Here is a 15,447-nt window from a genome sequence, read left to right as displayed (position 1 = left end):
CAGACATAACAGCCTCCCGAACGTATCTCAGGACTACACAGGAGGTACTTCATGTTAAAGCAGAAGAATCCTGAAGTCTCCACACGGAAAAGGAGGGGGAGAGGCTAACCAGCACCGGAAGGGTCCAACACTAAGCCCACCCTACAGGCCCAAGAAAGCGAGTAAAGACATTCTGCTATCGTAAAGCGTAACAGGTCGACTGCCGGTGCTTCACGTTTACGTCCCACTGCATGAATTTGAATTCTCGGAACGCCAATATTTACGACACTGGCGAACACGATGATTAATTGACATTTGCACCAACCACCAAGAACTCTGTGTTCACCGGAACGACGGAAAGCACGATTACTTACAGTAGCAGCACGCGAAGAGATCAAATACAACACACTATCATACAATCCGACCAACCGTCTTTTATGCAGGTAAAGCTTGCACATAATTGTTTGCACTGACAATTTCCACTTCCTCGGTTAATGGTTCTAGATCCTAAGCTCCCGACTCGGGACAATCTCTTTCGGCCATGCGTCTCTGTGCGCCAAACATGGCACTCCTACTCAAGGTTGGCCCCCACTCGGGTGAGCACATGTGCGCCTTCTGCCATTTCCAACTTCTCTATCCCTCTGAAAGTCATCTGCGGCACGCATAAGCGGCATTTTCGGTACACACCAGCGAGAGTCTTGATCTCGGCCCCCGGCACGTTCTGAGCGCCGGAACATTGAGATGCGTAATTTTCAAATGATTCTCGTGTTGTAGCAGAGCGAGTACATGCCGTGGGTGCCCGAATGGACAGCCAGTGGAAGGGGCCGGAGACGAGAGAGGAGGAGATCTACATTGGTTTTTACACTCGACGGAATGCCAGCCCATGACTGCATCTATTATTCCGATGCTACAGGAGCATATACCGGATTGTTCTCGTGCGGTGGTTTTAGCAAGAGTGCCCTTCAACAATGTCCTCAGCTCGCAAGGACGATCAAGAAGGGAAGTGAAAGAGGGTGCAAAATGAGTGGGGGGAAAGAGAGAGAGGGGCAAAGGGGTGGAGAAGAGAGAAGGAGAGAGAGAGAGAATGAGAGAACGAGAAAGAGAGAGAAGAGAAGAGAGAGAGAGAAGAGAGAAGAGAGAGAGCAGAGAGAGAGAAGAAGGAGAGAGCGGGCTTGGAACGAGAGAGGGGGAATGGGCTGGAGAGAGAGAGAGAAGGGAAGGGGAGTCAGATTGGGAGAGAGAGAGGAAGGTTGGATGGGAGAGAGATTGAGAGATAGGAAACGAGGAGACTCCGGATGAGAGAGTATTGAAGCTGATTGAGGAGCGAGAGGACAATAAGAAGAGAAGTGTAGAGGAAGGACATAAGCTAGATACCGGAGGGAGAGAGAGGTGGATAAGGGGATCGGAGAGTAGAGTATGGTGTAAGGGGAATGGAACGAGATTGGCTAGAACGTAGGGAAAGAGCGGAGAGGAGAGAAGCATTGAGCGGACGAGGGACTGAAAGACGAAGGTGAAGGTGCGTTGATCGCCGAGACGTACTGGTTAGAGAAGAGCGCAGCACGTGTTGAATTGCATTATGAGGCTGGATAGGTCGGAGGGTGAGGGGGGAGTGATCAGATGCAGAGAAGAGGAGAGAGCGGATAGGGAGGAGAAGAGAGAGAGAGGAGGGCAGGGGTAGTTGCCTGACCGCGATTAGTGGGATGAGACGAAGCGGAAGGGGTGGAGGGGGAGAGAATGCAGAGGAAGACACGCAGGAAAGGTAAGCTGCTGATTTGGCAGCTACCGACAGGAAGATAAGCTGGTAAGGCCGGTTGGCCGACTCACGAGAGAGAGGGGAGGGGGGATGGATAGAAGAGATGAGGACGGAGAGTCCCTGCGCCTTGGAGGAAGAACGGCCCAGGAAAGTAGCTGGCCTGTTGGCAGGATAGGAACCAAAAGAAGAAGTAAGTGCTGCTTGGCACGGAACTATGACCAGGAAAAGAAGTACCGTGACCTGGCAGACAAAGACAGGAAAGAATAGCTGCTGCTTGGCAGGAACTAATGGGGATACCTTTAATAAATAAAATAAAACATCTAGTTTGTTTATATAAATGATTATACATCATTATTCATTGAAGTTTTGCCCCTATCTAGGAGACAGACGAGGTGAACCTACCATGGGGATAGCCGTGAGATTCCTTCCACCCTCTGCCAAGAAAACAATTGTCTGGAGTCATCACACCGTTCTCCCAGAGTCTCAAATGCTTATGCTGAAAATTTGTTAAAAATAGAGTACTATTTTCCTTGACGGAGTGATGCAGAAAGTCAAAAAATGTCCTAACTACCATTCTCGTACTTTGCGATCAAAGCTCAAAAATTTGACCGGTCAACCAATTTCCAGTAATGGAGACACTTGTGGCTCTAACTAGTTCATTTGATCTGGTTATCTACTGTGGTAATTTGCATGTTATATGTTGTGGACGAATATTAACAACTAAATCTTACCATGCGCATGGGCTTACGGGTAAATATAGAGTAAACTAAAGCTATCATGCAGATGGCGTTACTGGGGTGGAATAAGAGTACAACTAAATCTTACAGCGATGCGTTGGGCGGTTTTGGAAATAAATAAGAGTAAACTAATCTTACATGCACCAGTGGCGTAACTGGTGAAATAAGTAGTACAACTAATCTTACATGACCATGGCGTTACTCGGGTGAAATACAGAACAACAAATCTTACGCATGCAGCATGGGTTGGTGCAATAAGAGTACAACTAATCTTCTGCACACAATGAGTTACTCGGTGAATAAGAGTACTAATACTTTACATGCACCTGGCGTTCTGGGTGAAATAAGAGTACAACTAATCTTACCTCACCATGGCGTTACCGGGTGAAATAAGAGTACAACTAAATTTACCTGCAGCATGGCGTACTTTCGGGTGAAATAAGAGTAAACTATAATCGTACCAATGCACCATGGCGTTATCTGGTGAAATAAGAGTAATAAATCTACATGCACTATGGCGTTACTGGCGTAAATAGAGAATACAACTAACACATGTGCATGTACAGATGTGGCTTATTCCGGCATGGTAAGATTTAGTTGTACTCTTATTTCACCATGTAACGCCATGGTGCATGGAAGATTTAGTTGTACTCTTATTTCACCCATAACGCCATGGTGCATGTAAGATTTAGTTGTACTCTTATTTCACCCAGTACGCCATGCTGCATGTAAGATTTAGTTGTACTCTATTTCACCCCAGTAACGCCATGGTGCATGGTAAGATTTAGTTGTACTCTATTTCACCCAGTAACGCCATGGTGCATGGTAAGATTTAGTTGTACTCTTATTCACCCAGTAACGCCATGGTTGCATGTAAGATTTAGTTGTACTCTTATTTCACCAGTAACGCCATGGTGCATGGTAAGATTTAGTTGTACTCTTATTTCACCCAGTAACGCCATGCTGCATGGTAAGATTTAGTTGTACTCTTATTCACCCAGTAACGCCATGGTGCATGGTAAATTTAGTTGTACTCTTTTTCACCCAGTAACGCCATGGTGCATGGTACTTTAGTTGTACTCTTATTTCACCAGTAACGCCATGCTGCATGGTAAGATTTAGTTGTACTCTTATTTCACCAGTAACGCATGGTGACATGGTAAGATTTAGTTGTACTTCTATCACCCAGTAACGCCATGGTGCAGGTAAGATTTAGTTGTACTCTTATTTCACCAGTAACGCCATGGTGCATGGTAAGATTTAGTTGTACTCTTATTTCACCCAGTAACCGCATGCTGCATGGTAAGATTTAGTTGTACTCTTATTTCACACAGTAAGCCATGGTGCATGGTAAGATTTAGTTGTACTCTATTATCACCCAGTAACGCCATGGTGCATGGTAGATTTAGTTGTACTCTTATTTCACCAGTAACGCCATGCTGCATGGTAAGATTAGTTAGTACTCTATTTCACCCAGTAACGCCATTCTGCATGGTAAGATTTAGTTGTACCTCTTATTTCACCAGCAGTAACGCCATGCCTCATGGTAAGATTTAGTTGTAATTTCAGTCCACCAGAAATTAACATGCAAAGTTACCACAGTAGATAAACCAGTCAAATGAACTAGTTAGATGCCACAAGTGTGTCTCCATTACATGAAAGATTGGGTGACCGGTCAAATTTTGACTGATCAAGCAAAGTAGACGAGAGTGGGGTAAGTTAGGACATTTTTACATTCTGCATCACTCGTCAAGGAAATATAGACTTATTTTTAACAAAGATATTTCAGCAATAAGGCATGAACTCTGGGAGTAATGTGTGATAACTCCAGACTAATTGCTGTTCTTAGGCCAGAGGTGAAGAATGTAGCTAGCAGAGGTTCAATGATGAGAGAGACAAGAACTTCAATGAATAAGATGTTAATAAATCATTTATAAATAGGCAACAAGAACTAGATGTTTGTATTTGTATTTATTAAGGATCCCCATTAGTTCCTGCCAAGGCCAGCAGCTACTCTTCCTGGGGCTGTTAGTTCCTGCCAAGTCAGCAGCTTACTCTTCTGGGTCCATTAGTTCCTGCCAAGGCAAGCAGCTACTCTTCCTGGGGTCCAGTTAGTTCCTGCCAAGGCAGCAGCTACTCTTCCTGGGGTCCGTTAGTTCCTGCCAAGGCAGCAGCTACTCTTCCTGGGTCCGTAGTTCCTGCCAAGGCGAGCAGTACTCTTCTCTGGGGTCCGTTAGTTCCTGCCAAGGCAGCAGCTATCTCTTCCTGGGGTCCGTTAGTTCTGCCAAGGCAGCAGCTACTCTTCTGGGTCCGTTAGTTCCTGCCAGGCAGCAGCTACTCTTCCTGGGGTCCTTGATCGCGAAGCAGGTGTTGTTGTGTATCCTGAAATAACAAATTACATGGAAACATTACAGTTTTGAAAACATAGCTTGGCCAAAATAAGGTGCTCTTTGGACATCTTACCCTGTTTATGGGTAAGTTGAGCATAGGAACAGGGTAAGTTGAGCTGCCTACACATTTCTGTGCCTATTTAAACTATGTCTTTATTTCCCGATCACAATTCATACAATGGCTCGTTTGTCTTTAATAATTTAAGCATCTGTTAACACGGGCTTAACACTACAACTTTGTACTTGTTTTAACACATTTAACATAGGCCCTGGTTTTAGTAATGATACCCAGCGATACTACCTCGCGCTACACACCTGGAAATAAAACCTCCATTTGCTCAACTTGCAAAACGTTGGCTCAACTTATCCCGTGGACATTGGCTCAACAGTTGGCTCAACCGTTGCTCAACTTATCCCATGGACATTGGCTCACCGTTGGCTCAACCGAAACCTCTAACAAAATTATTTCATTTGACTTGGTGAAATCCGTTTTTTAAACCTTGTTTACCACTTTTTCAGACTCCATGAAATGATGTCTCTTCCTAAATGTTTGTCAAATATACATTTTGTGTATGGTTTCTCGTAGAAACAAGGCTGGCTCAACTTACCGTTTGGTTCAACTTACCCCTCTCTCCCCTGTATTAGTGTTGTCACTCATAACTCGTATTAGAATGTCATCTGTGTCTCTCCAGCCTTCCCGTGCCATGAGAGCGGTGCGACGGTGGTGCAGTACGCTCCCAAGCAGCAGCTGTTGATCTCGGGAGGCAGGAAGGGCTTTGTGTGTGTGTTGACATCTGCAGAGACAGCTGCTACACACCTTCCAGGCCCACGACTCAGCGTCAAAGCCCTGGCGCTCGACGTCTCGAAGACTTCTTCGTAACCGCTCAGCTGAGGGCATGAAGGTGATTTTCCTTATTACTTTTAATGAGGAAAATGGAATTAGAATTTACATTTACATTACATTTAAGTCATTTAGCAGACGCTCTTATCCAGAGCGACTTACAATTGGTGCATTCACCTTATGAATCCAGTGGAACGGCCCTTTACAATACGTGCATCTAAATTTTTAAGGGGGGGGGTGAGAAGATTACTTTATCTATCCTAGTATTTCTAAGAGAATCTTCCTTAAAGAGAATCTTCCTGAATTGAAATGGAATGTTCCAACCCTGTCAACCATTAATCTGTGCTCTCTAGCTGTATTCAATGACCAAATGTGTGTAAAAATGTATTTAAGTCACAGGATTGTGAAAGACATCATTAATTCCTTAATGTATTGATCATTGCCTTTCTCTTTACTCTCTCTTTCCTACTACCTGTCCTTCTCCTCCAGTTGTGGAAGCTGGCAGGCCATGGCCTCAGTCACTCGTTTAGCACAGAGCATGCCAAGCAGTCCATCTTCCGGAACATGGAGCAGGCGTTATGCAGGTGGAGACCCGCCCCGGCAACCGCATATTCACCTGCGGCGACGGAACCTCAAGATGAGGGTTCTACCGACCGCTACAACATCCCCTCTAGCATCTTCGACATTCTGTAGACCCAAACCACTTCCTGTACTGTCTGTAGAGAGGTCATCTGATTGGTTAGTGGTTGAACGTGAAACGATAACCAAACTTTCACTAGAATATTCAACATCTTGTAGAAACGTAAATACCTGAAAGTGGTATGTCTGAATGGGGGTGGATGAGGAAGAGTGAGGTTGAAAGATTAACCAACTTTCTTTCACTAGTATAACGTTGTGTAGAGAGCCAAGACTTGTGTGAGAGAGACGAAGAGAGATCGGGTAAAGGTTTACAGATAGTCACTAAGTAATATACACTACTGGATAGGCTAGTTGAGAGGGCTCTAATGATATGAGTGACGTAGAGGTGAAAGGTTGAGAGATGACCGATGTTTCAGCAGCTTTGAGAGAGCGACAGAGAGTGTACGGTATGACTTTACCTCGCGGAAATCCTATCAGAAAAGATCAATTGAGCTGTGAATATTTGTTTCTTTCCCAAAGCCTAAAGCGTGTATTAAAACGTAAAGCAACAGGTTCCATACTTGATTTTAACAGTTCGATTTCCTGTCATTTTAAAGGCGTCTCTGGACTGCTGGACGTTTACGAGTGTGTCAGTCCATATGAAAGCTATGCATGACTTCCTGTTCTCGTTTTAAGCGGTGCAACCACATGGTTTATTGATATGYTAGTGCTCTGTACAAGTSRTCAAGCTCTTAAAAAGTGTGTATCTGTTGTCATTTTGTGCCCATAAGCTGAACAACTCTCTTAGCATCTACATTTAACCAGCGCTGTGGTTCCTTTAGTCAGTGGTCTGGTGTGACTCTAAAGTTGTTGGATCTGCATTTTGTTGAAATGGTTTTATCCTCTTCATTCCCTGGCTAATCTCACTGTTAATCTCACTGTTAATGGCACATTATCCCCATAGTGACCCCATCCCATAACACTGGCTGCCCAGTGACTCGCTAGCCTACTCCATCGATTGATCTATTGATTGATTGAGCCTAGCTATGTGATCACACCTCTCTGTATCTGCCGCCCGGCTGCCGTCAAAAGCCTGTTTGTGCGGCAGCAGCGGCCTCACTGCTAGAACGTTGTGTTTGGAAGATGGTGTGTTTTGATCCTGTGACTGTGTGTAGTCTATATGTCTCATCTGTCTGTTCCACTGAACCCCCCCCCCCCCGAGAAGAAAGAAACACATGGGGTCTGTTATGTTCTGTTTTTGCACAAACATTTTCTTTCTTTTTTGTTGAACTATTTACTTGTTTTTGGTTGGTTGGTTGTTTCTTTGCAGGCTGTTGTTATTTGTGTTGGACTTTTTGCCTTTTACGTTAGGAATGTAAGGGGTTAATACTGTATTTTACTGGGACAGTGCAACATGGCATAGGTTTGTGTTTGGTGATACTACTGTACTGTATTGTTTTTACAAACCTTATTGAATAGATATTTGCACTCAAATCTGGGGACACTAAAAGTTTATTTCAAAACGAATAGGKTATGGGAAGAACAAAGAAACTACTGTTATATACAAATGAATGTCTGGCTGTATMTGGCCTAGTAGTAAAAAGTTAAATAGTTTTAATATATAAATATATGAAATACCACAGCAGCTTGTACAAACATGAAAGCGTTTTACTTAATTTTTTGTTTTGTATCATACCAGCTGGATTAGTTGTATCTTTTGTTAAATGTTTGTATTGTTTTTATTATTATACGTATTATTATTAAACAGATTTGTGTTTCCCCCTCCTCGGGTACCACGTCTGATCTCTGACATCTATGTTTACATATTCTACCTTCTCTCGTCTGTCGTGTGTATGATGCTAGTACTTATGAAGCTTTATAATGCCTTATAAACTTTCATAGGTCACCTTTTAGATGCAGTCATAGAGCATCATTAAAAACATCACAGTGAAGCAATAACACGCTAGGCGCCTTACAAAAAGGTACCGAGCCTTGTTTTGCTTTATGGTACATGCTTCATAATGCTCTATAACATCTATAAGGGGATATTCTGTCTATATAAGATATTAACACTTCATAATGCTCATATAAGGGGATATTCATGTCTATATAAGATATTACACTTCATAATTCTCTATAACATCTATAAGGGGACATTCATGTCTATATAAGATTATAACACTCATAATGCTCTATAACATCTATAAGGGACATTCATGTCTATATAAGATATTAACACTTCATAATGCTCTATAACATCTATAAGGGACATTCTGTCTATATAAGATATTAACACTTCATAATGCTCTATAAGGGGATATTCATGTCTATAAAGATATTAACACTTCATAAAAAGGTGCTTTAAGTAAAGTGTTGTTCAGGTATCTACAGTATATATCTATCTAAAGCTCACTATGGGGAGGCTGTAACTAAAGAACTGGAGAGAGTCCAGAGAGAGACAGAAATATATAGCAGGCTGTTCTACCGTGGTCAAAGTTATACCTTTGTAAGTTGAATAAATATTTTTATTTCATCAGGTTGATTTTATGCTTGTTTCTGTATTTTCTCTCTCTAGACATGATAATCAGTAGAGACCATGCAGCGGCAAATATCATTGTCGGAATAAACATATGTACAGATTTCCAATATAGGTATTTTAAAACATTTTGCCCTCTGTAAGGGATGCTGGTCATGGTAGGATCCAAGTAAATATGGAAACTCATTTCTGATACATATTTTTTCATGCAGTCACAGGAAAGTCAGTAAGGACTTTACAGCTATAAATAGTATTAACTCCACAAAAAGCCAGGTTTCCAGGGTAGACCTTAAAAAGTTACATTTTCAAATAAATATAATGTACAAGTGAGAGACATAAAAACAATATATAACAAGTCAAACGGTTAAGTATCCTTACAAAAAGATAATTCCAAGATCTCATATGGAAAAATATGGAAAACTACAGCAATTATTTTACTGTTTAAACCATCGCCACAATACAATATGACTATAACAATTATATTATAATGATCTACTTCCTATCTGATAAGCCCTTATTCAGTTAAACTCTACATTGGAAAAGGTACAGTGTGTGCATCTTTGAAAGCTGTAATATTTACTATTTAGCAGCATTCACAAAAAGGGTGTTTTATCCCAGCCAGCAGTCCCAAAAAGCCATTAGAAAAGAGTCCTTGTTGAGATGGCATAAAACTAAAGACGAGCTGTACATATTATAAAAAATAAAATATAAAAAACATAATATTCACTAGTGCTGTTCATCTTTAATTAAGCACTTTAAAAAGCTGGCCATCTTTAATCAGAATAACATTAAAATACCATCCGAATACTGTCAAAACAATGTCAGAATACTGTAAAAATAAAAACACCCTCAGAATACCATCAAAACACCCTCAGAATACCATCAAAACATCCTCAGTCATCAGAGATGAAGTGCACCACATACAGCTTCACGTAGCTCTGATCCCACACATACAGGTGTCTGTCATTGGGGCTATAGGAAGCATGGCCAGCACCCCGCCAGGGGACCTCAGGTCAAAGGTCACGTTGACCGGTTTCCCCTTCAGAAGGTCGAAGGCGAAGGTCACACGGGTGTCCTTGGTGTCGGTGACGTAGAGCACGCCACAGGCCACGAAGGCGTTGCGGCCTTGGTCCTGGGGTAGGTGGTGTTGATGTACGATGTGACGGAGAAGCTCTTCAGGTCCAGCTGGGCCACCATAATGCTGTCGTCCAGACTGGAGGCAAAGATCAGCCACAGGCCGTTCTCATCCGCCGCAAGCTTGAAGTAGGTCTTGGAGTTGTAGAGAAGGTAGGACAGGTTGTGGTACAGAGCATTGTCGATGGCCAGGGTGTGGAGACGCTTGGACTGCAGGTCGAACCTGGGGGATGGATGGAGAGATGGAGGTAGAAATAAACAATCTACATTCCACATTTCCTTTGCTTTCCTTAGGAACTGTGCACCACAATGCCACACCAGCAGAAGAAAAACAGTCTCAGGATCGTCACAGCCAGGGACATCACAGACAGAATATTTTTCTTCAAGACTTTAATTCACAAGCCAAAAAGCTTCACCTTGATTTCCCTCTGACAACTATCCATTGTTCTCAGACAAGTATCTAGTGCGGTAGGAGCTAAGGGATCAATTGGATTCAAGCAGGATAATTACCATCCTTCTTTTACCTGGCCAGGTTGGAGGTGCCAAACTATGGTTCTTTACCTGGCCAGGTTGGAGGTGCCAAACTATGGTTCTTTACCTGGCCAGGTTGAAGGTGCAAAACTATGGTTCTTTACCTGGCCAGGTTGGAGGTGCCAAACTATGGTTCTTTACCTGGCCAGGTTGGAGGTGCCAAACTATGGTTCTTTATCTGGCCAGGTTGGAGTGCCAAACTATGGTTCTTTACCTGGCCAAGTTGGAGGTGCCAAACTAATGGTTCTTTACCTGGCCAGGTTGGAGGTGCCAGACTATGGTTCTTTACCTGGCCAGGTTGGTGGTTCCGGCGATGTGTAGTAGAAGGATCCGTTATGAACGGCATGGCCACACCCCTGGTAGAACTTCCTGCCGTCGATGACCTCACTGGTGGCATTCTGGAATGAGGTGATGCTCTTATACTCCTTCAACGTGCGACCTGGAGACAGATAATCAAAAAGACATTTGATTGGTTGTTGTGTGTAGGAGGTACCAGAGAAGTGCTAAAGATAATGTGATTGGCTGTTGTCTGCGTTTGGCTGGTACCAGAGAAATGCTAAAGACATTTGATTGGCTGTTGTGTGAGTTTGGGAGGTACCAGAGAAGTGTTCGGCCACCCAAATGCGTTTGTCGTTCAGCACAGCCGTGTCTTTCATCCACGTTCCGAACGTACTCTCCATCTTAGATATGTTACGGGGGTTGATCAGTGACTTGATGATGCACTCTGGGGGACAGAAGATAAAACATTTATTGTTTAATTGATTGCTAGATTGATTGGTTTGCATATTCATGTTTTGTCTGAGGGTTTTTAAACAAATCCTTGAAGTCATGCAAGTCATTGTACCGTTTTTCTTATTTAGTGGTATCTCTTGTAACTTCCCAGCCTCTTTGGCGGACAGAGTCCCATCGTTTGGTACAGCATGTGACAGATCTGAAATAGTCAATGATAATCAATGAAAGTGATGATGTTAGAATCAGTAGGAGAGTTGGAGGTGGGTAGAGGAACTGTAGGATAGATAGTAACAGGCTGACTCACCCAGGGTCTGGGCAGTATGGATGGGGGGGTAGATACGGGACTTGGGTAGGATTAGTAGCAGTGTGCAGGGTAGTTACTCACCCAGGGTCTGGGCAGTATGGATGGGGGGGGGGTAGATTCGGGAGTTGGGTAGGATAAGTAGCGGTGTGCAGGGTAGTTACCCACCCAGGGTCTGGGCAGCGTGGATGGAAAGATTGGCCCGGTGGCTCTTGTTTCTGGGGGGCCCCTGGCGTCCTTGTGGGCCAGGAGGTCCAGGAGGGCCAATGGGGCCTGGAGTACCAGGAGGACCAGCCGGACCTGGGGGGCCTAGACAGACCCAAAAGACAAGGATTTTCACAATCACATTGCATTTCAAGTAGAGCTGTCCAGGCATAAACTGGATCGACTGGTCATGAAACAGGACAGGGCTTGCCCACTAATGTTGCAACATATACAGGTACYTTAAGTGTTGTGCTAAGACCACATTCATTTTCAGTTCTAATGAAGATCTGTTAAGATTTTGCAATAAAGTTATGTGCTGAACCATTTGAGTGTACAATGGTGACGGGCCTACAGCAAGTCTCATCATGTACTATAGGAGTCATAGTGATGTTGTAATTGTGAGGTATCTCATAGTGACAATGGACATTGTCATTTCTGTCCGTTCTACCCTCCAAGATGACATCGTTGGACGATTGTGTATTCTCCTGCGGTCCAGGGTCTCCTCTATCTCCTTTCCCCCGGCTCACCTTTCTCACCTGTGAAGGAACACGGTTATCGTTTTCATATGTACAGGTGATTTACAAATCCTAGCTTGAGACATGGAATGGAACAGGAATTCATAAAGGCCTGACCCAAAAAGAAACCCTAAATAAAGACCACAATCAAATGAGTAAGCTGTGTAATGTGTAGACGTGGGTTCTTATATCTGAGCTACTGTTAAGAAAAGAGTTCCCACAATGTGAACTAGACATGGGTCTACTAAATCATCGCTTCCAGTCTGTAAATTCCAAGATCATCAAGTCAAAGCCAATCCAGTAAACCATTCCATTCACTTCTCCTGGGCTGCTAAAATATTGTCTTTTTAGTGCCCTACTTTTGAGCAGGCCCATAGGGCTCTGGTCAAAAGTAGTGCACTATATAGGAAATAGGGTGTGAATCATGTCCTTCCCTCCTGAGGAACGCACCAGTGGGCTGATGGGAGAATGAGGTTTACAGCCCATTCAAGAGCAGCCCAAAACCACAGAGTCATGAATAACTTAGTCCTACTGTGGACAGAAGAGCAGTTTCCTTTCTTCCTCCGTTTCCGGATCTATGGTGTTTGAATGGAGAGAAAGCGAAGCCACCACAGTGGAGAACATGATTCAGCATTATGACACATCACATATCTCTGGATAGATCTGAATGGCCTGTCCAATGACAGTTAATTAAGAATAGGTGAAAGAAAGTGTTATGTATGTGGAGATCTGTGTGTGTGTGTGTGTGTGTGTGTGTGTGTGTGTGTGTGTGGTGTGTGTGTGTGTGTGTGTGTGTTGTGGTGTGTGTGTGTGTGTGTGTGTGTGTGTGTGTGTGTGTGTTGTGTGTGTGTGTGTGTGTGTGTGTGTGTGTGTGTGTGTGTGTGTGTGTGTGTGTGGTGTGTGTTTGCTGTGTTGTCTGAGGTTGTGTGTGTTAGGGTGCATGTTATTGTGACCCTGAGGAGATCTGCTCTACCCTTTCTGTTCTCTCTATTATCTCTCTCTTTTCAGTCACAGAACCAGACAGAGCCCCAGGTAACAATACATAATGGACACATCAGATGATGGACAGATAGATACAATGAGGCAGAAAATACAGAGTAAGAACGATTCTCTCTGTTACTGTAAAAGGGTCTTTCACTCRGTACCTCTCTTCCCTCGTTTTCCATCAGCCCCAGGCAGTCCGTCTAGTCCTGGGATGCCATCAGTGCCATTGTGCCCAGGCAGACCGTCTAGTCCTGGGATGCCATCAGTGCCATTGTGCCCAGGCAGACCATGCAGGCCAGGTAGCCCTGCCATACATACATTACAACCACAGTACTTTACATGGTCAGGCAGCCCTATCATATACAAACACTTTACAACCACAGTACTTTACATGGTCAGGCAGCCCTATCATATACAAACACATTACAACCACAGTACGTTACGTGATCAGGCAGACCTATCATACATACATTACTACCACAGTACGTTACGTGATCAGGCAGACCTATCATACATACATTACAACCACAGTACGTTACGTGATCAGGCAGACCTATCATATACAAACACATTACAACCACAGTACTTTACATGGTCAGGCAGACCTATCATACATACATTACTACCACAGTACTTTACATGGTCAGACAGACCTATCATATACAAACACATTACTACCACAGTACTTTACATGGGCAGGCAGACCTATCATATACAGACACATTACAACCATGCGGGAGTAATATCTGAAGTACAGATGCACATCCGTGGGCAAAACATTTAATAAATACACAATCTTAAGCAATATCCCAGAGATGCTCTGGAATAGTCCTTGGTATACTTAACATTATGTGGGGGTCCAGGTTGTTGTCTGTCATTTCGCCACGGTTACACCAAGTTACTGGGAAATGCTTATGGGTCACTCTAGCAAAAAGCTGTGGCACGGCTAAAAAGGGTTTGAGTGATGGCTGAGATGATCAATATGAATCATTAAAGTGTTTAATCAGTTGACAACTTACCAGGGGGTCCAGGAGGGCCGGGTMGTCCTACAACACAACATAGAGAGATCAGGGGATGATAACACACTGCACCTTGACTGGTGAAAACATGTTGGAAAATGTGTGAAACTCCACTTGAATTCACTTCAGAGTTACAGTAGGGAAAGAAGAGTGTTAATTATTATTACTGTTCTTGTCAGTGGACATACCAGCTATGCAGACCCCTTGGTGCTGTTACAGATATCCAACAACACTTTGACCTGGAAACAAACAAACAAAAAACCCCTTTTATTTAGGAAGAGAAGAACCAGATGCATACAGCATGTCTTCACATTTTAGCATGTATGAACATTTCAGTAGAATACAATAGAATTAAATAAATGAAACTTTATAAAAATGACATAACAGACTTTAACACAGTTTTGTTTTAACAAGAGTCATGAATCTAGTCTGTTAAGAGTCTGTTCATTGTTTTTCTATCACTGTTTGTTCTAGATGTAAAACACAGCTTTTTCTCTTTCAAACGGATCATGTATATAAATGCCAGGGCTTACGTCTGAGATGCTCACTACATACCTCAGCGCCACACCACACGCACGCACACACCAGCACACGCACAGCACAGCACGCACGCACGCACGCACGCCACACACGCAAACACACACACACACACACACACACACACACACACACACACACACAACACACACACACACACACACACAACACACAACACACACACACACACACACACACACCACACACACAACACACGTATACAAAGAGACATGGAGTAGCCTAGCTTACCGGCACCATAGAATAGGTCATCATCATCATCATGTCGTCCTGTATCTCATCTTCTGAAGCCTTTGTCTTCCTGTGTTTGTGGTTCAGCTCATGTCTTTATATTACCCTTCCTTCCCCATCCCTTCCCCTCTTCCTTTTCCCCCCCCCAATTTTTTTTTTTTTTCTGTTCTCGCCTCCCTCCTTGTCCATCTCCTTGTCCATCTTTTCCCTCAACCCGTGGTGTAACTCCTCTCTCAACTCAGGGTGTACCTCCTCTCCTGTGTCCAGTCCACCTCGCCCCGTTTCCTGCCCCTGATGTAGCCCCTGGGTCACCTCCTGCCCCTGATGTAGCCCCTGAGTCACCTCCTGCCCCTGATGTAGCCCCTGAGTCACCTCCTGCCCCTGATG

General features: G+C 43.7%; 1 protein-coding gene and 1 long non-coding RNA gene across 2 annotated transcripts in view; both read right to left on the bottom strand.

The window, feature by feature from the left end:
• Positions 1–3,383: 3,383 nt before the first annotated feature.
• On the bottom strand, positions 3,384–3,860 carry LOC139025219 (uncharacterized). Its single transcript, XR_011476692.1, has 3 exons — positions 3,692–3,860; positions 3,550–3,598; positions 3,384–3,457 (listed from the first exon to the last, which is right to left on the bottom strand). It is a non-coding gene; the product is annotated as an uncharacterized lncRNA (long non-coding RNA).
• A 3,317-nt stretch (positions 3,861–7,177) lies between these two features.
• Positions 7,178–15,447, bottom strand: part of LOC112073831 (gliomedin-like) — a 9,673-nt gene continuing 1,403 nt past the window's right edge. Inside the window, 16 exon segments of the mRNA XM_070440296.1 lie at positions 7,178–9,836; positions 9,839–9,976; positions 9,979–10,211; positions 10,809–10,839; positions 10,842–10,958; positions 11,118–11,243; positions 11,364–11,450; positions 11,721–11,861; positions 12,205–12,272; positions 12,274–12,287; positions 12,590–12,599; positions 13,410–13,560; positions 14,275–14,315; positions 14,476–14,513; positions 15,061–15,158; positions 15,237–15,447. The exon segment at positions 15,237–15,447 is cut by the window's right edge and continues 227 nt beyond it. Coding sequence (XP_070296397.1) covers positions 9,748–9,836; positions 9,839–9,976; positions 9,979–10,211; positions 10,809–10,839; positions 10,842–10,958; positions 11,118–11,243; positions 11,364–11,450; positions 11,721–11,861; positions 12,205–12,272; positions 12,274–12,287; positions 12,590–12,599; positions 13,410–13,560; positions 14,275–14,315; positions 14,476–14,513; positions 15,061–15,158; positions 15,237–15,447 — 1,593 coding nt within the window. The 3' untranslated portion in view covers positions 7,178–9,747.

This window comes from Salvelinus sp. IW2-2015, unplaced genomic scaffold (genome assembly GCF_002910315.2).
Source record: "Salvelinus sp. IW2-2015 unplaced genomic scaffold, ASM291031v2 Un_scaffold2387, whole genome shotgun sequence".
Lineage (NCBI taxonomy): Eukaryota > Metazoa > Chordata > Actinopteri > Salmoniformes > Salmonidae > Salvelinus > Salvelinus sp. IW2-2015.
Note: the sequence above shows the minus strand (reverse complement) of the source record. Positions and strands in the feature narration are given on the sequence as shown.